Consider the following 23,013-nt stretch of genomic DNA (forward strand, 5'->3'; position numbering starts at 1 on the left):
TTTGTAGCCAGCCGGCACTGCCTACGCTCAGGATTTGGGGTGAGTAGGCAGACACGGTGCTTCTCTGCTGGGGCGTGAGGTCTAGCCAGGCGCCCGGTGGGTGGTCAGCGCGGGGATGGCCGTGTGCAGCCTCCGCATGCTGCAAGGAGCCGTGGTGACAGGAGCTCGGGAAGGGCAGGAGAGCGACAGCATGCGGGCTGCGGTTTGACGGGGCTGCTTTGCGCGGTGGGGAACACGTGCAGGGGCTCAGGAAAGACCAGGAGGGGACCACGTAGGAGGTGGTTTCACCACAGGTGAGACTGGGCAGTGGTTTGGCTGAGGGCGGTACTCAGGGGACGGGGGCAGAGGACTCTGGATGGCCCCCAAGCCTCTGCCCTCGTGACCGGTCAGTGCTGACTGGGCCGGGGCTTCTGTCCTGGATGTGCCAGCTCTACAGTGCCCAGAGCCGGGGCTGTCGGGAGGACAGCTGGGTGCACGTGTGGCATTTTGGCTGTGGGTCAGTGGAGCCAGGCCCTAGCGACAGTAAGGTCTTGGCCATTCGTTAGAATCCCTGGGTGCGACCCAGGCTTTGGTCTTGGTGAAGCTCCTGTTCTCTCAACCTGACAGCCAGAGGTGGGAGCGCTGGACCACGAGAGACCTCGCTCCTTCGCACACCTCGCTGACGGTGCCGTGTTCTCACCGAGTCTCCTGACTCCCCCTCCCTCAAGACTAAGTTACAGGAGGTTCGTCTTTAATTTGGAGGGATACAAAGTATCAGGTTCTGTAAATTTGCTGTAAGTTATTGAGAGAGCTAAAATAAAGCCCTCCTGTGGAAAGCGCTGTGGTTCTCGGGCCATTGAACCCACTCTGTGTTCTCGTGGCCCCTGAGCCCAGGACAGCTTTGAGATCACCGCTGCCACGTAGAGCGCCAGCCTGGTTGGGAAACGCTTGAGCTGGTGAGGGCCGGTCGTGGTCTTGGGGAGACCGCAGTGCCCGTGCCCAGGGCCTGGTGCGTGCGTGTGCGCCACCCTGCTGAGACGGTGTTCCTGTTGCAGGACGATGACCTGGAAGAAGGTGAAGTGAAAGACCCCAGCGACAGGAAGGTGAGGCCTCGCCCCACCTGCCGGTTCTTCATGAAAGGTAACTATGTCCTGTCCCTCCTCTGGCTTGGCCCTTCCTGGGCCCTGCACTGTGCAGGGCTGTTCCTGGGGGCAGGCTGCCACGGGGCGGGGCGGGGGGCACTGAACAGTGGGCCCTTTCCCTGGCCCTTCCCCCACTTCAACGGCTGCTGTGGCAAGGAGCCGTCCAGCCTGGCCTCGCTGGGCTCCAGGCACACCGCTGGTGGTGGACCTGTGAGTGGGACGTAGCTGATCCTTCCTGCGAGGCCGCGCACCCAGGGTGCCGTGCTACCCTTCCCCGCCTGTGCACGGCGGCCACTTACCTGCAAGACGCAGCAGAAGCACACCCTTTCTTCGGACTGATTTCTGAAGGGCCGAGGGAGGCCGGGAGGCAGCAGGCGCTCCTGGGAGCAACGCCGGGAGTGAGGTCGGCACAGCGGGCGGCAGTTTGGTGTGATGCTCTTTGAGAATACAGAGAGACCAGAGCGTGTGCTGAGCCTCAGCAGGCCGGTGCTGTCTCCTGAGGCCCTGGGAGACGTGGAGACAGACGAGAACTTCTGGCTGCGGGGTGTCTGCCGTGCGCTTTTCCTGCAACTCGGCACTCTCCCGGCGGAGCAGGGAGGTGTCCGCCCGGTCGCGAGAGCCCTGGGTGACTGCTCACTGCGCCGCTGCAGCCGAGCTCACGGGCGCTCCCTGTGCTTCTCTTCCAGATGTGACAGCATTGTCCACTCTTCCTCCACCACTGTCCAATTCCATTCCATTCAGAGGCCAGGTTAAAGGTACAAACGCCCCACACCACTCTCCAGTGCCTTCCCCAGAGGCCACACTTGATTGTCCTGGATCCAGACTCCACTGGGCAGCCAGAGGAAGGGGGCTCCGAGGGGCGGGGGCTGCTGGAGCCCTCCTCCCTGGAAGCCTGGGAGCCCAGCCAGCAGGCGCAGGCCGAGACCACACGTGCACTCAGGGAGAGGACAGGCACTGGGCATGGTGAGGCCCGTCCTGCAGTCAGTGCTGCCCCAGCGCTGGGCTCCGTTCAGGGTGCTTCAGAAGCAGTCGGCCTTCGGAGTCACATGTGCGTGTGGCGGGCCCTGCCGTGCAGCTGCCTCCCCTGAGCCCCCGGGGCCAGGCGGCTGGGGGAGCCTGCGTGGGCCCTGGACCCAGAGCCGACACGGTGGGTGTGCGGCTGCTCTGAAGATCACGGCCGCCCGGCTGTGGAGGCGCATGCAGCCCCTCAGGAAGTGCCCGGCGCTGGTGTGTGAGGTGCGGTGTTTCAGTCTCAGTTTAAGCAGATTCTTTTCTGTGAGGGTGCGGGAGTAAGTTACGTCAGCCTGTTACATCACAGCAGTGCTGGGGACGGTGCTGGGGACAGCCCCTGCGCGCGCACGCGTCTGCAGCCGTCTCGGTCAGCAGTGCTCACAGGCTGCCGCGTGCTCTGCTCTGACGGCCCAGAAGTGCGGCTGGCCGCAGGACCGGCCCACGCCCTCACCGCGGAGGCGGCGGGGTCGACCGGCGGCAGCCCGAGGCCACACTACTGAAGCAGCCCCAGAGTCCGACGAAAGCACAGAACAGGAGTGAAACTCCTGAGGGGCTGCAGGTGGTCAGTCCGGGAGGTGCCTGGGGGCTGTGAGCGTCTCAGCCGGCGGGCTGGTGCTGTGCCCTCTGCCTTAGACCAGTGCTGAGCTGGGCTGCAGTGACTGAGCCGTGTGGCAGGGTCCTTGCCACAGTGGCGTGGAGCCAGGGCAGGCAGCGCTTCAATGCTCACTTGGGACAGTTCAGGATCATTTCTGAACCTAATTATCTTTCTCCTGTGCTGTAGCGTGATGTGGTGTAGGACAAGTGGGAATGGGAATGAGTGATTCTTCCAGTGTTCTAGAATATATCTTTTTTTTTTTTTTTTAAGAAATAAGATTTATTTGGATGTGGAAGTTTTTGCTTCTACAGTCTAGTGTTAAATTGAAATGAATTCAATAACAAGAGAAGCTACTTTAAAGGTTTTTTTAATGATTGATTTATTTATGTGAAAGGCAGAGTTGCAGACAGAGAGACTGATCTTCATCTGCTCGATTACTCCCAATAGAACCACACAGCCAGGGCTGGGCTAGACTGAAGCCAGGAACTTCATCCGGGTCTCCCACATAGGTGCAGGGGTCCCAGTAATTTGGCCTTCCTCCTCTGGGTGCATTAGCAGGGAGTAGGATTGAAATAGAGCAGCTGGGGCTCGAACTGGCACCCATGTGGGATGCTGGCATCGCAGGCAGCAGCTTAGCGGCCTCTGCCACACTGCACATGTATTGTTGAAAGTCAGGTTGACAGGGAGAAGCAGAGAGAGAGAGATCTCTTCCGTCTGCTGGTTTACTCCTCAAATAGCTGCAACAGCCAGGGCTGGGCCACGTTGAAGCTAGGAGCCAGGAGCTCCATCCTGGTCTCCCACATGGGTGGCATTGCCCGAGCATTAGGGCCATCGTCCACGGCCTCCCTAGGCATATTAGCTGGAGCTGGATCAGAAGCAGAGCAGCGGGGGCTGGAATCGGCCCTGCAGTATGGGTGCCTGTGTTGCAGGCTGCGCCGTAACTCACTGCACAACAGCACTAACCCCAGAGAAATTGCTTTATTTTTTTTAAAGATTTATTTATTTATTTGAAAGTCAGAGTTACACAGAAAGAGGAGAGGCAGAGAGAGAGGTCTTCCATCCTCTGGTTCACTCCCCAATTGGCCACAATGTCCAGAGCTGTGCTGATTCGAAGCCAGGAGCCAGGAGCTTCTTCTGGGTCTCCCACACAGGTGCAGGGGCCCAAGGACTTGGGTCATCTTCTGCTGCTTTCCCAGGCCACAGCAGGGAGCTGGATCGGAAGTGGAGCAGCTAGGACTCGAACCAGCGCCCATATGGGATGCTGGCGCTTCAGGCCAGGGCATTAACCCACTGCGCCACAGCGCCAGCCCCAGAAATTGCTTTAAACATAAAGCGAGGGGCAGGCACTGGCATAACCGTTACACTGCCTGCCCGCGTTATCAGAGCACCTGCACGCGGGTCTCAGCTCCCCCAGTTCTGCCTTCTTGCTGCTGTGCGCCCTGGGGGGCACCAGGGGCCGGCTCAGCACTAAGGTGGGAGCCTGGCTGGAGTTTCTGGCTGGCTCCTGATTTGCTCTGATCCAGTCCAGGCCCTTTGCAGGTGTCTGGGGAGTGACCCTGTAGATTAGACGTCCCTCCGTCTCTGTCTCTCAAACAGGCATACGCTCATACATTTATAAGTAAGTAAATACATACAAAAATAAAAACAAAACATTTTTACAGAAAAATGAAACGATTGTGTTAACCGCCACACAGCTGCTAGTGGGTTGTTCGTGCCGCAGCCACGCGTCGCCTCGGACCCAGCGGTTCTTCCACGTGTGGCCTCTGTCCCAGAGGAGTGAAAGCGTGAGGCCAGCTCACGGCACAAGTCACGGTGGCCCAGAAAGAGGAAGCTGCCAAGCTGAGTGGACAGCGCCGTCTGTCTACAGGGCAAGACCACCGAGCAGGAAGGGAGCGAGACGCTGACGCACGCTGCGACGAGACTGAGGGGCGTGTGGCGCAGCAGGGCAAGCCGTCGCCGGCCTCCCATGTGGGCGCGGGTCCGTCTGGCTGCTGCACTCTGGTCCAGCTCCCTCTGCTGCACCCGGGAAGGCAGCAGCGCCATCTGCTCAGGTTTCCCAGGCGCGTTACCAGGGAACTGAAGAAAGTGGATCAGCCAGGACTGGAACTGGCGCTCGCGGGATGCTGGCCTTGCCAGTGGCAGCTTAACCTGCTGTGCCACAACGCAGGCCCCTGATGGGAAAGATCTTCCAGCCCTAATTCCGCGGCAAGTTGTGAGTGTGGATTCATTACGTGCAGGGGGACACGTTGCTGTCTGTGAGCGTTGGCAACAGAACCTGGGCGCGCAGCTGGTAGAGGTGTTCAGGCTCGGCACTTGGTGGCGTGTTCTTATCTGCTGTGTGTCTGTCGAGTCGGGACACGCGGCTGTGTCCACAGAGGACACAAAGGAGTAGCGTGGCTTTGTCTCCTGATTGATCCTTCTGGGAGCAGCACCAGAGTTGTCTTGGCACACGCCCTCACCTCTGCTCCTGCAGTTGGCTGGTGAAATACGTAGAATATAAAAGTCTCCATCCTAGGGGCTGCTGCTGTGGCCCAGCCGGGGACGCGGCTCCGCACAGTGCCAGCGCCCCTGTCGGAGCACTGGGCAGATTCCTGGGGCTCCGCTTCTGCGCCAGCTCCCTGCTGACACACGGAGATCCAGCTGGAGCTCCTGGCTCCTGCCTTTGGCTTGGAGTCGGCCGTTGTAGACTGCGTGTGTGTGTGCGTGCGTGTGTAACTGACTCTGTGTGTGTGTGTGTGTGACTGTCTTTCAGATCTTTTAAAAATACACCATCTTAACTGCATTCTTCAATTAAAAAGAAGAACTTGAAACACAGAGAGAGAGACACTCAGAGCTCTCGTCTGCTGGTTCACTCCTCGAATAGCCTGCAACAGCCAGGCTGAAGCGGGGAGCCTGGAACTCATCTGGGGCTCCCGCATGCGTGTCAGGACTCATCACCTGCTGCCTCCCAGGTGTGCTTTGTCCGGAAGCGGCGTGGAGAGCTGGGACTCGAGTCCCGGCACTCTGATGGGGTGCAGGTGTCTCACGTGGCATCGTAACTGCCCCACCCAGCACCCACCATTTCAGTGGTGGAAAGTCCACTGACATGAGCCGTCGCCACCCCCACGCCCACGCCATCTCAGCCGCAGCACCCCACCTGCTGAACGGCAGCTCCTCTGCCCGCCACAGCCGTCGGTCCTGTCCTGGGTGCCTCGTGTGACGGCTTGGTTCACTTGGCTTCCTGGCCTCAGTGCGCCCACCTTGTGACACGGGGCAGAATTTTCTTTTTAGTGTTGGATACCTTTCCATTTAGCACCTGCTCAGTCATTCGTTCGCGGGGTTGCCAGCCTCGCGGGGCGGGAGGGGCGTGTCTCCGAGACCCTGCTTCCAGTTTTGAGGACATCCCAGAGATGGGTTGCTGGTATACGCCGTTCTGTTTGGGGTGTTTTGCTACAACGCCGACTTCAGAGTGGCAGCGCCATCCCCCCACAGCAGTGCCCGAGCGCGCCTCCCGGCGTTGCTGCCTGTCTTGGTGACGGTGTCTCCATGGCCGTGCAGCCGGGCCCCGTGTGGTGGGTGGTGGTGAGCGTCTGCTGCTTGGCCATCGGTGTCATCCTTGAAGAAACGGCTTTTGCTTGCTTTTGAGTCCTTGGGTTCCCTTCAGGGTCTGTGGCAGGGACCCTGAAGGTTGGGCTGTTTTTGTGATAATCGGGTGTGTGCCACCCACCTTCTCATTTTTAAAAGCATCAAGGGGGCCGGCGCCGCGGCTCACTAGGCTAATCCTCCACCTTGCGGCGCCGGCACACCAGGTTCTAGTCCCGGTCGGGGCGCCGGATTCTGTCCCGGTTGCCCCTCTTCCAGGCCAGCCCTCTGCTGTGGCCAGGGAGTGCAGTGGAGGATGGCCCAAGTGCTTGGGCCCTGCACCCATGGGAGACCAGCATAAGTACCTGGCTCCTGCCTTCGGATCAGCGCGGTGCACTGGCCGCAGCGCACTGGCCGTGGCGGCCATTGGAGGGTGAACCAACGGCAAAGGAAGACCTTTCTCTCTGTCTCTCTCTCTCTCTCACTGTCCACTCTGCCTGTCAAAAAAAAAAAAAAAAAAAAAGCATCAAGGATTACAATTCAATTAAATGTTACACTTTGGTATGGGTCTTTAAGAAAAAAAACACTTCAGGGGCTGGCGTTGTGGCATGGCTAAAACTGCCGCCTGCAACACCAGCATCCATGGGGCACCGGTTCAATTCCCGGCTGCTCCACTTCCAGTCCAGCTCCCTGCTCATGTGCCTGGGAAAGCAGCAGACAATGGCCCAAGTGCTTTGGCCCCCGTAACCATGTGGGAGACCTGGAAGAAGGCTCTGCCTCCTGGCTTCAGCCTGACCCAACCCTGGCCATTACCGGATTGAACCAGTGGGTGGAAGGTCTCTGTCTGGTCTCTTTCTCTCTGTGACTCTGCCCTTCAAATAAATGAAAAATCAACAACTTTACGGAGGTGCGATAGACATGCCATAGAGTTCACCCACTTTCAGTGTGTAGTTCAGTGATTTTAAAATTCACCGAGTTGCACAGCCGTCACAGTTCTGCTGTAGGGGACTCCCTCAGCCCAGTAAGGCCCCTCCGCGTGGTGGGTGGCATCGCACGTGGACCCCAGCCTGCACGCTCGTCCCCGGTCCCAGGGACGACGCCGAACTAGAGAACGACTGACGGATGCTGCCGTGACAGGAGTGGACCTGGATCCTCCACAGGCCTGAGACACGCCCGCCACTTCCAGGAGAGCTGCAGACGAGTTAGCAGGGTTCAAGTTCACACTGCAGTGAGAGTGGGCCTGGTGGACCGCCTCGGGCTGCCCAGTGGGTGGCGCCTTTTCTGTGACTGCCTCGTGGTGCTTGGGTAAGAGATGGCGTTCAGGTGCAGGACGGAGCAGTGTGTCTCAGCGCCAGACGGGAGACCGGCCACGTCCACACAGCCACTCGCCGTCAGAACACCTTCCCTCGCTGGGTGCTGTGGTGTCCGCGCGTCCGCCAAGGCCGTGGAGACTCCCCTGCCTCCTCCAGTGCTTGGCGTATCCCTGAGGAGGCAGAGCCGGGAGCCTCCTGGCTGGGCCTGCTTCCTGCCAGCGGCTGCCCTGGTCCGGTGGGGTAGGGAAGGGAGTGGCGCCCATCTGCCGGGCTGGCTGGGCACCTGGCCTGCTGGGGTTCACGTCCTCAGGGCTGAGGACTGTTTTTGTATATTCTGCCTTCCTCTCGTCAGTTACTGTCTTAAAGACCTTGAAGCACCTTAGTCTTGGCTGTCCCTACATCTGTGACCTTCTTTAGACTGGAAAGGGAACCAAGGAATATGCAAATGAGAGGCCTCTGTGGGACGTCTGTAGGCTCCTAGTATGACGCAGGTGTGGAGGGAGGGTCCTGCTGTGACCAGGGCAGGTGGGTGAATGCCAGTGCTGCCCTGTGCCGGTGACCGTGGTCTCCACACCTCGGGAGCACGGGTGGCAGCCAGTGTGTCCCGGACGCGGTGCCGCTGGCTTCTGGCCTCTGTCAGTTTCCTTGCTTTCTGCTGTGGGAGCCGCCCAGCGTGCAGACTGTTTTGCAGGCAGATTGAGCACAGCAGGTGTAATGTGTGGGAAGAAACGGGTCGAGTACGCTGATGGCGCCCAGGGAGGAGTGGGTAGGAGCAAGACCTCACCCTTTTTTTTTTTAAGGTTTATTTATATATATGAAAGAGTTACAGAGAGAGAGAGGAGAGGCAGAGAGAGAGGTCTCCATCCGATGGTTCATTCCCCAATTGGTCTCAACAGCCGGAGCTGTGCCGATCCGAAGCCAGGAGTCGGGAGCTTCTTCCAGGTCTTCCCACGTGGCTGCAGGTGCCCAAGGGCTTGGGCCATCTTCTGCTTTCCCAGGCCACAGCAGAGAGCAGGATCGGAAGTGGAGCAGCCAGGTCTTGAACCGGTGCCATTTGGGATGCCGGCGCTTCAGGCCAGGGCGCCACAGTGCCAGCCCCCATACAGACCTTTCTGTGGCTGTTGTTGCTTGTTTTCTTTGGAGTGCAGTATGTACCCAGGCATGAAGGTGAACAGGAGAGCAGAACACTCGGCTCAGGTGCCCAGCCTCGGTGAAGGAGGCGGCAGCGGTCCCTTTGATGCCCCTCAGGCCAGCAGTGCACCCTGGACCTTTGAGAGATGAAGGAGCTGTAGCCCTGCCCCACCAGAGGGCCCCTCCCCCGCCCAGTGCCCCGGGCTCCTGTCGGTTGTCAGTAAACCTGTTTCTGTTAGAGCAAGAGTTACATGTGGAAGCCTGGAAGCACAGCTGTAGCATTTACACCCGAGCCTTCAGCTTGGCTTCCGTTTCTCGCGTGCTTCCCCTCTCTTCCCAGCAGACTCTAGTTTTATGGGTGGAGATGCTACGCGCTGGCAGTCAGGGCACCCGTGCTTCTCCACAGCTGCAGCAGTGCGGTGTCTGCCCTCCCAGGCTTCGGTCTGTAGATAAAGTGCACCTTTAACAGGGGCCACAATGTCCTGCTCCTGCCGCCTGATACGGCTGGACTTGGGTGCTCCCTGCGCCTCCAGAGCAGTCAGCCCTCTCCCTGCGTCTGCCGCTTTGCTCCGGTGGCCGGGGATCAGAATACCACTCAGGAGCAGGGCAGCAGGCACAGCGACCAGAGCCTCACGTGGGACACCCACACCCCGTCCTGCAGTTCTGAACTGAGTCCTGAGCGCCCCTGGTCCAGCATCCTTAGTGTGCACCCTGGAGGCTGCAGGTAGCGGCTTCCTTTGAGTTCCTGCAGCCCCGTGGGAGTCCCATGGAGTTTGCAGCTTCAGTCTAGCCTGTCCCCGGGTGCTATGGGCTTCCCAGTAGTGAGGCAGCAGGTAGGAGACACTTCCCTCCCTCTCCCTCTCTGTCTGTGTGTCTGTCTCTTTCAAATAAAATCAATTAAGAAAACGATCTTTTAAAAACCGCCCGGCAGCAGGTGCTCAGCATCGTGGTTTCAGCCCTCCCCCCACATCACCGTAGCCGGTTTGATTTCCAGCTCCAGCTGCTGACCGCAGCCTCCTGTCAGGGCAGACCCGGGAGGCCACAGAGCCCGCCACTGGCCTGGGAGACCCCGGTCACACTCTGGCTCCGACTGGCCTGGCCCATCTCCAGTTCTTGTATCTGGGGAGTAAACCAACAGGCGAGACATGTCTGTCTCATAGATAAGGGTTTTTTTAATTTTTTTATTTCCATTTTATCTGAAAGCAGAGAAAGATGACAGACCTTCCATTTGCTAGTTAGCTCCCAAGTGGCCCCAGCAGTCGGGGCTGGGCCAGGCCAAAACTAGGAGCCTGGGAGTCCGTCCAGGGCTCCATTGTGGGCGGCAGATACTCTGCTCCCAGGGTGTAGCAGCAGGAACCTGGGGTGGACGCCGAGGAGCTGGGACTTGAGTCAGGCACTCCGCTATGGTGTGCAGGCCTCCCGTGCGCAGCTCTAACCACTGTCCCAAACAGCTTCCACCGTCACTGATGTAGCCCCTGCGATGTGGCAGGGCTCAGGAGTGCTGCCGTGTCGCCCAACAGGGCCGGAAGGGGCGTGCCCTGGGCTCCCCCACCTACCTGTGCCCGTTTCTTCTCTCTCCTGCTGGTATGAATGATAAAGATCTTTTCTGACAGCTCATACATAATGTTTGGGTTTGGTTTTTGTTTTTAAGTATTTACTTATTTGAAAGGCAGAGTTACAGAGAGGCAGAGACAGAGAGGGAAGTCTTCCATCAGCTGGCTCACTCCCCAGATGGTTGCAATGACCAGAGCTGGACCGATCTGAAGCCAGGAGCTTCCTCCTGGTCTCCCATGTGGGTGCAGGGGCCCAAGGACCTAGGCTGTCCTCTACTGCTTTCCCAGGCCACAGCAGAGAGCTGGATCAGAAGTGGAGCAGCTGGCACTACAGGCAGTGGCTTTACCTGTTGCACCACAGCACTGGCCCCTGAGTTTTTTTTAATGTTTGTAAATACAGAAAAAACAGAAGAATATCCGCTTACCTGCTGCCTGAGCCTATGTCAGGTGAAAACATGGCGAGAGCTGTGGCTTACTCTGTCAGTGCTTGGCTGTACTTGCAAATGTACAGAGAGCGTTGATTGATTTTAATGCACAAGAGATGTTGGCTGTGAGTACCCTAATGAACTTCTGGAGTCAACAGTGCTTGGGCTTTTTGAGTTTGTGGCTGCATAGGTTTTTGGGTTTTTGGTTTTTTTTTTTTTTTTAATCTGTGAGGCTCCGGGATTTTGAACCCTTGCAGAATCCCACTGCCTGGTCTCTGATCACGTGGTCTCAAACACGCCAGGAGTCAGTTTGTCACTTTGGCGTGTAAGTGTTTGGAGCAGCTTTCACGCTCTAACTTGGATCTGCACGCTGTGTTGTGTTCGGGCGCACGCTGCAGTAGTCCCCGTTAAAAGGTGGAGTTTGCTACATACCAAGTGATCATTTGTTTATGCTGTAAAAGGGAAAACATGATTTGTTAATGGAAATGTTCAAATAGAATGTCGTGTTTAAGTTTCGGTATATCGGTATATATTTTTAAATGATTTAAAATCTATTAGCCCACTAAAAATGTTTCTCAAACCTACTTAGGTCCTATATGCCATATTTATTTTTTAACTATATGCACCTCATATTGGCTATTCAGAAAATTGAATTTAAAGTAATAGTGATACACTTGGGGCTGGTGTTGTTTCGCAGTGAGTTAATCTGCTTACAATGCCGGCATCCCATATCGGAGCATGGGCTTGAGTCCTAGCTGCTCCATTTCCCATCCAGCTCGCCCTCAAGGTGCCTGGGAAAGCGGTGGATGATGGCCCAAGTGCTCGAGCCCCTGAACCCACGTGGGAGTTCCTGGGCTCTCCTGGTCTGGACCTGGCCCAAGCCTGACTGTTTAGCCTTTTGGAGAGTGAACCAGTAGATGGAAGATCTTTCTCTGTGTCTCTGTTACTCCGCCTTTCAAGTAAATCTTTATTTTAAAAAGTGATTACTCTAAACTGGGTTAAAAGCTTGGGCATCTTTGAATGTACACTGAAAATCAAGCGCTCTCCTTCGTTAGTCTGACGTCGCGTTGCCGAAGATGACTTTTTAAAGTACCAGGAGCATCCTGCAGAGATTGGTGTGCGTTTTGGTGAGAGGCACGTGGGCCTGCAGGACTGCACCTGCCGGGCTCCGGCTGCCGGCAGCTGCTCCTTGATCTCTGTCCGTGTGGGTGGAGGCCCCTCCCTCCAAGCTTGGAAACTCTCTGAAGTTCCAGAGTTTCAGATGCTGAAATCTTGCACAGACGCCAGTGGGCGCCCTGACCCCAAGGCTCAGGATCCAGAACTCTGAGAGGCAGAGAGCCTCCATGTCTGTCCACTGCCCGGATGGCCACAGGAGCCAGAGCTGGGTCAGGGGCCCGGGCTGCTGGCAGCCCCTGGGTGCCGTCGCGGGCAGGGCTCCCACCGGTCCCTGGATGCGGAACCCAGTTTGCAGGCAGCGGCTGACCCACGGCAGCACTGTGCTGGTCCTCACAGTTCCAAATCTTTGAGGGTCATGTTGGTGCTGAAAAAATTCTGAATTCCATAGCATTTCACATTTCAGGTTTTAGAATTAGAGACGCCCAACCTCTAAGAGTACTTTTGGAAGCAGAGTCTTTAAAATGTCCAGTGCTCACTCTGGAAAGGCGCCTGAAGCCACAGCGCCACCTCTGCGTGGGCACGGGGGGGGGGGGGCCGCTGGAGTCAGCCCGTTTGCCACCTGTGTCCGTCTCAGGCCTTGGAATTTGCCGGTGTACAGAGAAAGCGTTCCGCTGATATGGGCGCACCCTCTGCACGGTGAGAGGGCCCCTGGCCTAGGAGCCTGGGAGGTGCTTGCTCGGGGCGGCGCTCCCTGGCTGAGCCGGACACTGAGACCCTCCAGTCCCGTCTGAGCCTGGGAGTGCTGCCCGGCCTCACGGAGGGGCCTGGCAGCCGGGCTGCAGCTGCCTGGCCGCACCTCTCCAGGCTTGGGCCTGTCCCCTGCCGACCCCTGACCTGTGAGGGCGTGCGGTGCGCCCTGTTTCTCAGTAGGTGCTGCCGCCCTCAGGCAGTGAGGATCTCCGAGACCCTTTCTGACCTGACTTTTGTTTCCATAGGGAACTGCACCTGGGGGATGAACTGCAGGTTTATACACCCTGGCGTGAACGACAAGGGGAACTACTCCCTGATCACCAAAGCCGACCCCTTCCCGCCTAACGGCGCCCCGCCTCTCGGACCTCACCCACTGATGCCTGCCAACCCTTGGGTGCGTGACCGCCTCTTCTTCGTTTGTTGCTGACAAATCGGGCCTCTGCGCTCCGCTGGGCCGCGCTGGAGAAGGCCACGGAGCCCTTTCCCCTGCCCTGCGGTGCCCCCGTAGGAGCACCCCAGATGCAGCCTGGGGACGCTGCGCGGCTCGGGAGTGTGCCTGCGTCGGTCGTCTGCACACCTGCTCTGTGCGGCTCGGGAGTGTGCGTGTGTCGGTCGTCTGCGCACCTGCTCTGTGCGGCTCGGGAGTGTGCGTGTCGGTCGTCTGCGCACCCTGCTCTGTGCGGCTCGGGAGTGCGCGTGTGTTGGTCGTCTGCGCACCTGCTCTGTGCGGCTCGGGAGTGTGCGTGTGTCGGTCGTCTGCACACCCTGCTCTGTGCGGCTCGGGAGTGTGCGTGTGTCGGTCGTCTGCGCACCTGCTCTGTGCGGCTCGGGAGTGTGCGTGTGTCGGTCGTCTGCGCACCTGCTCTGTGCGGCTCGGGAGTGTGCGTGTCGGTCGTCTGCGCACCCTGCTCTGTGCGGCTCGGGAGTGTGCGTGTGTTGGTCGTCTGCGCACCTGCTCTGTGCGGCTCGGGAGTGCGCGTGTGTCGGTCGTCTGCGCACCTGCTCTGTGCGGCTCGGGAGTGTGCGTGTGTCGGTCGTCTGCACACCCTGCTCTGTGCGGCTCGGGAGTGTGCGTGTGTCGGTCGTCTGCGCACCCTGCTCTGTGCGGCTCGGGAGTGTGCCTGCGTCGGTCGTCTGCGCACCTGCTCTGTGCGGCTCGGGAGTGTGCGTGTGTCGGTCGTCTGCGCACCCTGCTCTGTGCGGCTCGGGAGTGTGCGTGTGTCGGTCGTCTGCGCACCTGCTCTGTGCGGCTCGGGAGTGTGCCTGTGTCGGTCGTCTGCGCACCTGCTCTGCGCGGCTCGGGAGTGCGCGTGCGTCGGTCGTCTGCGCACCCTGCTCTGTGCGGCTCGGGAGTGTGCGTGTGTCGGTCGTCTGCGCACCCTGCTCTGCTCAGGTTTAGCGTTTTCCATGCTCTCAGTGCCTCCTCCTCACTCCGACAGGGAGGGCCCGCGGTGGACGAGATTCTGCCCCCACCCCCGCCAGAGCCCCCGACGGAGAGCGCCTGGGAGCGGGGACTGCGGCACGCGAAGGAGGTAACGGGACTCGGGAGAGAACCCAAGGGCAGTGGTGCCCCACACGGCCCACGGCCCTTCGTCCGGACACTCGTGGGAACCTTAGCGAGGCCTCTGGACTTGGGGAGGAATTCTGTGTTCTCTTCAGGAGTTACCAGTGGGCAGCGCAGTCCACTTGTCTCCACAGCAAGCCAGGGCAGCCCAGCCTAGGACCAGGCCGGCTCTTCATGTGGCTGGGGGTGCGGGGCCACAGTCGGTGCTGCCTGCGGCAGGGGCACCAGCTCTGCCTCTCGGGGCAGCCCCTTCAGAGGGCCTGGGAGAGCCCACGGTGCCCCCCACGGCCCTCCCTGCCGTCCTGAGGCGCAGCGGGGCAGCCCACGGTGCCCCCCACGGCCCTCCCTGCCGTCCCGAGGCGCAGCGGGGCAGCCCACGGTGCCCCCCACGGCCCTCCCTGCCGTCCCGAGGCGCAGCGGGGCAGCCCACGGTGCCCCCCACGGCCCTCCCTGCCGTCCCGAGGCGCAGCGGGGCAGCCCACGGTGCCCCCCACGGCCCTCCCTGCCGTCCCGAGGCGCAGCGGGGCAGCCCACGGTGCCCCCCACGGCCCTCCCTGCCGTCCCGAGGCCCAGCAGGGCAGCCCACGGTGCCCCCCATGGCCCTGCCTGCCGTCCCGAGGCCCAGCGGGGCAGCCCACGGTGCCCCCCACAGCCCTCCCTGCCGTCCTGAGGCACAGTGTCTGCTGTCCCTGGAGAGGCCCCAGTGCTGTCTTGGCTTCCCAGCACTGCCCATTCCCTCATTCCAGGCCCACTGTGGCCCTGGTGCTGGGCTGCGACCTGCTGACCAGGCTCTGCAGGTACCCAGCCCTGCTCTCCTGGCTGCCAGGGTGGTTTCTCTTCGGGGAAATGACAGGCAAAGTCAGCCACCTCCCATCCCGGCACCCTGCACACAGGAGTCCCATCCCACCGCGGAGGAGTGAGCAGCTGCCCCACGCCTCGCTGCAGTGCCTGGATGCAGCTAACTGCACGGACGTAGGCCACGCCCCAGAGGCACACCTGACGTCCTGTGTCCATCCCACGTCCATCCTCGAGGCTGTGTCCCAGGGCTGCTTCAGTGGAGCCCCCCAGGGCCCCTGGGGCCTCCTGACAGTCACGCTGTGTCCTGGCTGCACGTCGACTTCTTTCTCCTCCCAATGGTAGGTGTTGAAGAAAGCGACCATTCGGAAAGAACAGGAGCCTGATTTTGAAGAAAAGAGGTTCACAGTGACCATCGGCGAAGACGAGCGGGAGTTTGACAAAGAAAATGAAGTCTTCCGAGACTGGAATTCTCGGATCCCCAGAGATGTCAGAGACACAGCGTAAGGATGGCTCCGCCCCCCTCCCTGTGTGGCAGCCGTGCGCAGGGCCCAGGGGTGGGGCGGGCGCTGCCGCGTGGTTGCTGGGCCATCCGAGGCAGAGCCGGGACTTCCCTGACGGGCGGCCGCCTTTTCCTTGATCCTGTGGGGGAGGGTGCGCGCCCTCAGCGCCCTCAGCGCCCTCAGAGCCAGAGCCGTCCTGACACTGTCGCAGGAGCCAGGAGGTGTGTGAAGGTGTCGCCGCTGTCAGAGCGTGGCGGCCGTGACACCTCTGTGAATCTGTTTCTCCGCCCGGTTAACAGCTAGCTAGGAAACGCATGGGGTTGCAGGACGACGGGCAGGTCTCGAGGGCCTGTGTGCCCCCCGCCCAGGGCTCAGCACAGCCCTGCAGAACTCGGCCCCCCGCCCAGGGCTCAGCACAGCCGCAGGGGCCGCTCCCGTCAGCTCTAGCCCTGTCCTAGTCTTGTTGGGACCCCTGGTCTGTTTGTGCCTGCTGTTCGAAAGCCGCCCGCCGAGGGAGTGGGAAGACGCGAAGGCACAGCCTGTGCTGGTGTTTCAGGGTCTGGTGCTCAGCGTGGCCCTCTGGTGTGTTCCCGAGGCCCCATGTCCTGTCCCCCGCGTGCCCCCTCCAGGTTTCTGGGGGACCCACGCCTGTTGTGGCTGGGACAGCACAGAGCGTGGAGAGGTGGGACGGGTCAGTCTTGGTCTGCAATGCTGATGGGAACTCCAGAGATGAGTGCTGAGTGATGTTTACCACGTGTGTTGTTAGTCACGCTGTTGTGTTACAAGTTGAACCACAGAGGGCGTCAGGCCTCCGGGCCATGTCTTGGACTTGTCCCTGCACGGTGTAGTGAGAACGTGGAGGTTTTCTGATTGGGTTGTGTGTGTGGCCCTTGTCCTGTGACAGACAGGAGCGGTGGAGTCGGGACCGGGCCTGGCTCTGCCGTCTGCTGTGCGTGGCCACCGTGGAAGGGCGTGGTTTCTCTGTGAGGTGCGGATGATGACCCTGAAGCGCTGCTCCTGCCTGGGCGGTGTCTGTGAGAGTCGCAGGGGCTGCCGTGCACCCTGCTTGCCGGCGGCACAGAGCGCTGTGTGGGTGCGGTCATGCGCGTCGGGCAGAGCAGGTGGAGGACCACAGGGTCAGTCCTCGGCGCCCTCCGTGTCCTGACTGGGACAGCGCCTGGAAGCTGTGCCGAGGGGAAGGGCTTGGGGTGTGTCAGGACCTCTGACTCAGGTCGTAAAGGGCGAGAAAATCGTCCCTTCATCCCCTTCTGGAATGAGAAGTCACCCGGTGGATCATTCGCTCAGACCCCAGCCGACCAGTGGAAGCTCACAGCTGCACGGGGCCATCTGCGGAGTGAGGTCAGCAGCGGCTCCGCCCCCAACCCTCAGTGTGGGCAGTCCCGCGTGGCTGCTCTCCCCTTTGGCACGGTGCGTCGTGGTGGGATTCCCAGAAACCAGCCTGCTTTGCCCGGACGCGGTGGAGAGCTCCCGCCGCTCCGCCCGTCCCCTGCCTGTCTTCCCCACCGTCTCCTGACGGCACCTTGTCCGACCCCAGCGTAGTCTGCCCTCCGCAGGAGAGAGGCCGACGCGGTTTCAGTGTTGTCACCCAGGCCTCTGAGCCACCGCGAGTGCACACGCTGCACTGGGTGATGTGTGGCCTCTTAGTGGGGAGGGGGCTGGGCTGCCTGAAGAACGAGTCAGGCCCTTCTTCCTGCGGTGGCCACAGGCCCGCGTCCCCCCTGCCAGCAGCAGAGTGGGAGGTGGGAGGCAGTGTGACAGCTCATTCCACAGGCGGGGGTGTTGAGGCGGGGCTGGACAGCCTGCGGGAGGCAGAGGCGGCCGTGCTGTTGGTCCTTGGTGAGCCCCCGGGACCCTCGTCTTCACTGTCAGCGTCCAGCAGGCAGGGCGCCGTGCAGAGGGTGCCTGACCCCGCCCTGCCCAGGCAGTGCCACTGCCCGGCTGCCTCGGAACTGGAATCTGCAGTTTTTGTTTGTGATTTTCTTAAGATTTATGTACTTATTCGAAAGTCACTTACAAAGATGTCCTTGTGATCTTCCATCTGCTGGTTCAGTCCCGAAGCAGCCTCAGTGGCCAGGACTGGCCAGGCTGAAGCCAGGAACCGGCAGCTTCTGGATCTCCCACGTGAGTGCAGGGGCCTGAGTTCTTGGGCCATCTTCCACTGCTTTCCCAGGCCACAGCAGAGAGCTGGATCGGAAGTGGAGCAGCCAGGACTCAAGCCGGTGCCCACATGGGATGCCGGCACTGCGGGCAGTGTCTTTGCCCACTACGCCACAGCGCCGGTCCCCATGCAGCTTTTTAACACTGGGAAGCACCACCAGCGGATGCCTGGTGACCCCCTGAGAACAGTGACTGGCTCGCCCTTGTGTGAGGACCCTGGGCAAGCTCTCTGGCTGTTTCTGAACTGAGCTTTGCTGACTTCCCGAAACACCTGATAAGCAGCGCTTGTTGCTCTTTGGGCCTTGAGAAGGTCAGTAAGCAGAGTGCCATGAACCTGTCCCAAAACTTGGCCATGACCTTTGCTCGTGGCTGGGCCGCTGCCGGCTCCCCGTCGCTCTGGCCATGCTTGTCTTCAGAATGGTCCTAGGGAAGCCACACTTCATCTGTTGCCATGCTCTGAAGAAGTGCTTCCGGGTCTTGACCCCACTGGGCAAGTTTCCAGTGCCATCTCTGGCCCAGTCCACAGCTGACGTGGGTGCAGCGGCTTCGACACCCACCAGGAGGACGTTGGCTGCACGTTGAGTTCGCAGTCAGGGTGGCGTTGGTGGCCGGGTTGTGGTCTGTTGGTGTTACTTCTCTGAGTCGCTCAGGGGGAGTGAGCGGGGCTGCTTTTTCCTCACAAATGGGAGTGGGTAGACCACCACTGCAGACTCCTTCCTCGGCTTCCTCCTCCGTAAAACCAGGTAGCTATTTGGAAACCGCTTATTTCTTTTTTTTTTTTTTTTTTTTTTTTTTTTTTGACAGGCAGAGTTAGACAGTGAGAGAGAGACAGAGAGAAAGGTCTTCCTTTTTCCACCCAAATGGCCGCCACGGCGCATTGTGCCGATCCAAAGCCAGGAGCCAGGTGCTTCTCCTGGTCTCCCATGGGGTGCAGGGCCCAAGCACTTGGTCCATCGTCCACTGCACTCCCGGGCCACAGCAGAGAGCTGGCCTGGAAGAGGAGCAGCCAGGACAGAACCGGCACCCCGACCGGGACTAGAACCCGGGGTGCCGGCGCCGCAGGCGGAAGATTAGCCTAGTGAGCTGTGGCGCCAGCCTGGAAACCGGTTATTTCTTTGGGGCATTTTCTCCCATACACTTTTTTTTTTTTTAGATTTATTTATTTATTTGAAAGAGTTACGGGGGGGGGTGGGTCTTCTCCCCAATTGGCCGCAATGGCCGGAGCTCTGCCGATCTGAAGCTGTTAACCAGGAGCTTCTTCCAGGTCTCCCACATGGGTGCAGAGGCCTAAGCACTTGGGCCATCTTCTACTGTTTTCCCAGGCCATAGCAGAGAGCTGGATCGGAAGAGGAGTAGCTGGGACTAGAACCGGCGCTCATATGGGGTGCCAGCACCTCAGGCCAGGGCATTAACCCACTGTGCCACAGCGCCGGCCCCTGCCATACACTCTTTGTCAAGCATCATGACTTCACCTCTACTAGGGCTCTCCGTGAATTTACTGTTTGCGCCTGCTTCTGTTTTAGCAGCGTCCGTGTTGGTTAGACAGGCTCTCCTCCGACCGCCCTGCCCAGTCCTCACGCAGGCGCTGTGCGGACGCCCTGGATGAGTTGCAGGCGTCGTTTTCTGCCAGGCACCTTTTCCACGAGCACTCCGGGATTTCCTCGTATTTCCAGCATCTCCTGTGGACTAAGCCCGCGCCTTCCTCCGCGAGCGCTGCTGTGTGAGGCGCGCTGGGTCTCCTGCGTGGACTGGGATCTGGTGAACATCACTGTTCCTACGGCGGCCTTGGGCCGCGCTTGCCGACACCGCACGCCGCGGTTCCCCCTGTGGTCGGGTGACGAGGCCGCCTTCTCCCCCTGTCTTTGCAGACTTGAGCCTTACGCGGATCCCTACTACGACTACGAGATTGAGCGGTTCTGGCGCGGCGGGCAGTACGAGAACTTCAGGGTGCAGTACACGGACGCCGAGCCGTACCACAGCTACCGCGTAAGTGGGGCCCCCGCCTCGTCACCCCGTCTGCTCGGTCTTCACATCAGGCCCAAAGCGGCTGCTGACAGAGGACTATGTCGGATCCCTGGGGGAGGGTGGGATTCGGGCGGAGGCCTCCCTGAAGAGACCCAGGTCCCTGGCGCAGGTGCAGGGGCTGTGTCCTCCCTCGAGTGACGGCTCTGACGCTGCCTGCAGACGTGGCACCTGCTCTGAGCCGGCGAGGGCGTCGAGGACGGCCGTGTGGCTTGGGTGTTGGTGTGACCCTCAGGGTTGGGTGGACTGAGGAGCAAGTGCCCCCCACTGGGAGTCCCTGTCCCAGCTGTTAGAGCCGTGTGAACAAGCCGCCCCCAGAGGAGGACCCGCTGGAGTCAGACCCATGGGGGAGAGGGGCGGAGTGTGGAGAAAGGGTCGCTGTCCCAGAGCCGCCCAGCCCGCAGGTGACCGTGTCGCACCCCTGTCCCTGCTGCTCCCTGGACAGGGCAGCTGCCCTGCCTCCCAGCGCCCTGCGGCCCTGACCTGCCCAGTCCAGGGCTGGTTGTGACAGCGAAGGGAAAGTCCGGAGGTGCTCGGGACTGTGAGAAAGCAGGAGTGGCCTTTTGGGCTGCCCACCCCATTCTGGACCCCAGTGGGCGCCGTGCCACGCCCGTGGGGCAGGCGGGCGGCTGCAGGCCCGCAGTGGGGTCGTGGGCCCGGAGCAGCAGCTCCTCCGCTTCTCGCTGCTGCGCTTCAGGGAGAGACGCGGACGCAGGCGCTTCTCTGATTACCACGTTGTGTTTGGCTCTCCCACAAGGAAAGGGAGAGGGACCGAGAGCGGGAGAGCAGACAGCGCGAGCGGGAGCGGGAACGCGAGCGGGAGCGCGAGCGGCGGCAGCGGGAGCGTGAGCGGGAGCGGGAGCGCGACAAGGAGCGGCAGCGGCGGAAAGAGGAGTGGGAGCGGGAGCGCGCCAAGCGGGATGAGAAGGACCGGCGGGACCGGGACCGGGACAAGGAGCGGGACAAGGAGCGGGAGAAGCCGAAGCCCCGCTCCCCACAGCCGCCGAGGTAGGCGCCAGGCCCGAGCCCCCCTGAAGACAGACCCGCCCCAGGCTGTCCACCTCCTCCTCCCCGACCCCCTGAGGCGAGAACGCGCACAGCTGACCGACGGGTGCTGCCTGATGCCAGCACAGACAAACAGCTGTCCTGTGGTCAGCACAGGTGGCCCCTGGCACTGGTACCAACGCTAGGCCTGCTGGGAGTCTCCACGCAGGACTGGGGTCCCTTTTGTGGCTGTGTGCTCTGCGAGCTCGTGTGCATGCCGTGGTGAGCTCACAGAGGCCTGAGGGGTGGGCAGGCCCGGGCCCAGCGCAGCCGTGTGGGCCGCACTTGACCCCTAGCGCAGAGCAGGCCCGGGCCCAGCGCAGCCGTGTGGGCCGCACTTGACCCCTAGCGCAGAGCAGGCCCGGGCCCAGCGCAGCCGTGTGGGCCGCACTTGACCCCTAGCGCAGAGCAGGCCCGGGCCCAGCGCAGCCGTGTGGGCCGCACTTGACCCCTAGCGCAGAGCAGGCCCGGGCCCAGCGCAGCCGTGTGGGCCGCACTTGACCCCTAGCGCAGAGCAGGCCCGGGCCCAGCGCAGCTGTGTGGGCCGCACTTGACCCCTAGCGCAGAGCAGACCCGGGCCTAGCACAGCCGTGTGGGCCACACTTGACCCCTAGCACAGAGCAGGCCCGGGGCCTATTGCAGCCATGTGGGTCACACTTGACCACTAGCACAGAGCAGGCCCGGGGCCTAGCGCAGCCGTGTGGGCCGCACTTGACCCCTAGCGCAGAGCAGGCCCGGGCCTAGCACAGCCGTGTAGGTCGCACTTGACCCTTAGCGCAGTCGTGTGGGCCGCACTTGACCCCTAGCACAGAGCAGGCCCGGGCCTAGCACAGCCGTGTGGGCCGCACTTGACCCTTAGCGCAGTCATGTGGGACGCACTTGACCCCTAGCGCAGAGCAGGCCTGGGCCTAGCACAGCCGTGTGGGCCGCACTTGACCACTAGCACAGAGCAGGCCCGGGGCCTAGCGCAGTCGTGTGGGCCGCACTTGACCCCTAGCACAGAGCAGGCCCGGGCCTAGCGCAGCCGTGTGGGTCACACTTGACCCCTAGCGCAGAGCAGGCCCGGGCCTATTGCAGCCATGTGGGTCACACTTGACCACTAGCACAGAGCAGGCCCGGGGCCTAGCACAGCCGTGTGGGCCGCACTTGACCCCTAGCGCAGAGCAGGCCCGGGCCTAGCGCAGCCGTGTGGGCCGCACTTGACCCCTAGCGCAGAGCAGGCCCAGGCCTAGCACAGCCGTGTGGGCCGCACTTGACCCCTAGCGCAGAGCAGGTGGTCCTCGCTGGACAGTGACCGAAGCGGACGTGAGTGTCTGCAGCTTTACTGAGATACACAGATCAGTGCACCATGCAGTGTGAAGACGAAGCCAGTGTTGTCAGTACAGTCAGAGTTGTGCAGCCTTCACCACTGTTTGAGCTCTGCCTCAGACCCATGGGGATCACTCCCCCCGGCCCTCCAGATGTCACGTAAACAGACCCAGACGAGATGGGGCTTCTGTGTCTGGTTTTGTGTGTGTGCATTTTAAGATTTATTTATTTATTTGAAAAGCAGAACCACAAATTGAGAGGTTTTTTTTTATTTTTAAATTTATTATTTGAAAGACAAAGTTACAGAGAGACAGAGAGGTGGGTGGGTCTTTCATCCTCTGGTCCACTCCCCAAATGGCTGCAATGGCAGAGCTGGGCCAATCCGAAGCCAGGAGCCAGGTGCTTCTTCTGGGTCTCCTGTGCAGGTGCAAGCACGTGGGTAATCTTCTGCCGCTGTCCCAGGCCACAGCAGGGAGCTGGATCAGAAGCGGAGCAGCCGGGACTCTGGGATGCCGGCGCTGCAGAGTGGCTTTACCCGCCATGCCGCAGATAGCACAGATAAGATTTATTTATTTGAAAGAGATACACAGGGGCCGGCGCTGTGGCGCAGCAGGTTAACACCCTGGCCTGAAGCACTGGCATCCCATATGGGCGCTGGTTCAAGTCCCAGCTGCTCCTCTTCCGATCCAGCTCCCTGCTGTGGCCTGGGAAAGCAGTAGAAGACGGCCCAAGTGCTTGGGCCCCGCACCCACGTGGGAGACCTGGAAGAAGCTCCTGGTTCCTGGCTTCAGATCGGTGCAGCTCCGGCTGTTGGCAGCCATCTGGGGAGTGAACAAGCAGATGGAAGACCTCTCTGTCTCAACCTCTCTCTATAACTCTTTCAAATAAATAAATTTTTTAAATAAGTCTTTTAAAAAAAGAGAGAGAAAGAAAGAGATACACAGAAGGAGAGGTAGAGACAGAGAGAGGACTTCCATCCTCTGGTTCATTCCCCAAGTGGCCATAACGGCCGGAGCTGCACCA

At 60.6% G+C, this 23,013-nt stretch overlaps 1 protein-coding gene across 2 annotated transcripts in view; it reads left to right on the forward strand.

Moving 5' to 3' along the window:
* The window catches only part of ZC3H18 (zinc finger CCCH-type containing 18), a 48,799-nt gene that overhangs the window by 11,699 nt on the left and 14,087 nt on the right, over window positions 1-23,013 (forward strand). The window contains exons 3-9 of one of the 2 annotated variants that reach the window (XM_051840228.2): window positions 1,035-1,119; window positions 1,808-1,876; window positions 12,822-12,970; window positions 14,016-14,108; window positions 15,281-15,438; window positions 19,485-19,602; window positions 20,396-20,646. In XM_051840228.2, coding sequence (XP_051696188.1) covers window positions 1,035-1,119; window positions 1,808-1,876; window positions 12,822-12,970; window positions 14,016-14,108; window positions 15,281-15,438; window positions 19,485-19,602; window positions 20,396-20,646 — 923 coding nt within the window. The remainder of the gene's footprint in view (window positions 1-1,034; window positions 1,120-1,807; window positions 1,877-12,821; window positions 12,971-14,015; window positions 14,109-15,280; window positions 15,439-19,484; window positions 19,603-20,395; window positions 20,647-23,013) is intronic. The other variant, XM_051840229.2, reaches the window with a different exon arrangement.

Source organism: Oryctolagus cuniculus, chromosome 18 (genome assembly GCF_964237555.1).
Source record: "Oryctolagus cuniculus chromosome 18, mOryCun1.1, whole genome shotgun sequence".
NCBI classification, from domain to species: Eukaryota; Metazoa; Chordata; class Mammalia; order Lagomorpha; family Leporidae; genus Oryctolagus; species Oryctolagus cuniculus.